This window comes from Nicotiana tabacum, chromosome 8 (genome assembly GCF_000715075.1).
Source record: "Nicotiana tabacum cultivar K326 chromosome 8, ASM71507v2, whole genome shotgun sequence".
NCBI lineage: Eukaryota > Viridiplantae > Streptophyta > Magnoliopsida > Solanales > Solanaceae > Nicotiana > Nicotiana tabacum.
Genome location: NC_134087.1, coordinates 156,381,959 through 156,383,318, shown reverse-complemented (window position 1 = coordinate 156,383,318; position 1,360 = coordinate 156,381,959). Strand labels below are relative to the sequence as shown.

Here is a 1,360-nt window from a genome sequence, read left to right as displayed (position 1 = left end):
AAGGAAATAACTACTCGTACATATTACACAAACTCGATAAACTACAATTTGTCTCTGCCTCAAACTTGCTGAGTCAGCTGAGTTAGTCGTTTAGCAGGTTAAACGGTGTTGGTCAAATAGTTAGCATGTATATATAGGTGTATGCTTCTCTTTGTAATTCAGTTTTTCATTTTCTGCAGAAATACAATTGAACTAAGATTTTCTCTCTCTCTCTCTCTGCCCGTCAAATTCCAACTGTTAGATTAGGGATTCATTGATGTTGTCAGAAAGAGGTTGAGGATGACCAAACTCGATAGGATATTGTGAAATGTAGTGCAAAGGAAAATCTAGAGCTCAACAATGGTAGATGAAACATCTAAAGAGAGGTCTAGACATCAACGATGATGAAAAATCATGACCTTGGACTTTAGTATTTTAGGGAGAAAAAATGGATAGAAGATTAAAAATAAAGGTTTATTTTATGAGGAGGGACTATATTGTACTATCTTGTATGTCGAAATAGTTTAGACCTTATATACAATTTACAACTGTATCATTTATGTTTATCGTGTATGTCCGTTCACAATATCATTTAGAAGTAGAAGCAGTTACTATTGTTACACATGGACTAAGGTCTGACAAATTAAACCAATCAAGCTCTGTAACAAAAGAAGCGAGAAATTCCTTTGGGGGAATTAGGAGAAGCATTTGCGTCATCATCACAAGTGCAGATGTCAACAATTTTATTGTGCTTATTCTTTTTAAACTTGCGCTGATCTTTAAGCACCGTCACTACCAGGACTCCGTCACGCATGGAAGCTTTAATCTGGTGCACCAAAGCATCATCCGGTAATCGAAACTTCCTACACAAATTCCCTATCTCTGTGCGTTCCTTGCAGTGCCACCTAACGCCAGTATTATTACTATTGTTTTCATTTTTCCCCTGTGTAATTAAGCGGACTACTCTGTCGTTGTGCAGCTCCAATTTCACGTCCTCTTTTGTGAGACCTGGAAGGTCAAACTTGAAAATATGGGCTTCAGGTGTCTCTTTCCAATCCATGTCGCAGTAGCCTGAAGCTTCCCTCAACCCAAATAGCAATGGATGATCCAGTAGCAATTGTGACGATAACGACATTCCTTAATCGTTAGCAATATAGTACTGCACAAATACTGCTTATCAAGTTTAAAATCCAACTATTTTTTATGGATGTGTGCTGTGAATACTGCCTATGGGCGTTGTTTAACCAGAGGATATATAGAATGGGAAAGGGGGCTCTTGAATATTCTGGATCGCGTAGAAAGAACAGCATCCAATGTGGTTCTGCTAGCTTCGCAAACATTCTGGAAGCCTTCCCTCTGTAAATATCTGGACCCTTCCCTT

The 1,360-nt window shown here is 38.5% G+C and overlaps 1 protein-coding gene across 1 annotated transcript; it reads right to left on the bottom strand.

Moving 5' to 3' along the window:
* Positions 1 to 631: 631 nt before the first annotated feature.
* Positions 632 to 1,114, bottom strand: LOC107796741 (18.1 kDa class I heat shock protein-like). The gene has a single exon (XM_016619547.2). The coding sequence runs from the start codon at positions 1,112 to 1,114 to the stop codon at positions 632 to 634; it is 483 nt and encodes a 160-aa protein (XP_016475033.1).
* Positions 1,115 to 1,360: the final 246 nt, after the last annotated feature.

What these genes read in the sequence shown, in the direction of transcription:
- LOC107796741 (XM_016619547.2), bottom strand. Translation starts at nt 1,114, where the DNA reads ATGTCGTTATCGTCACAATTGCTACTGGATCATCCATTGCTATTTGGG.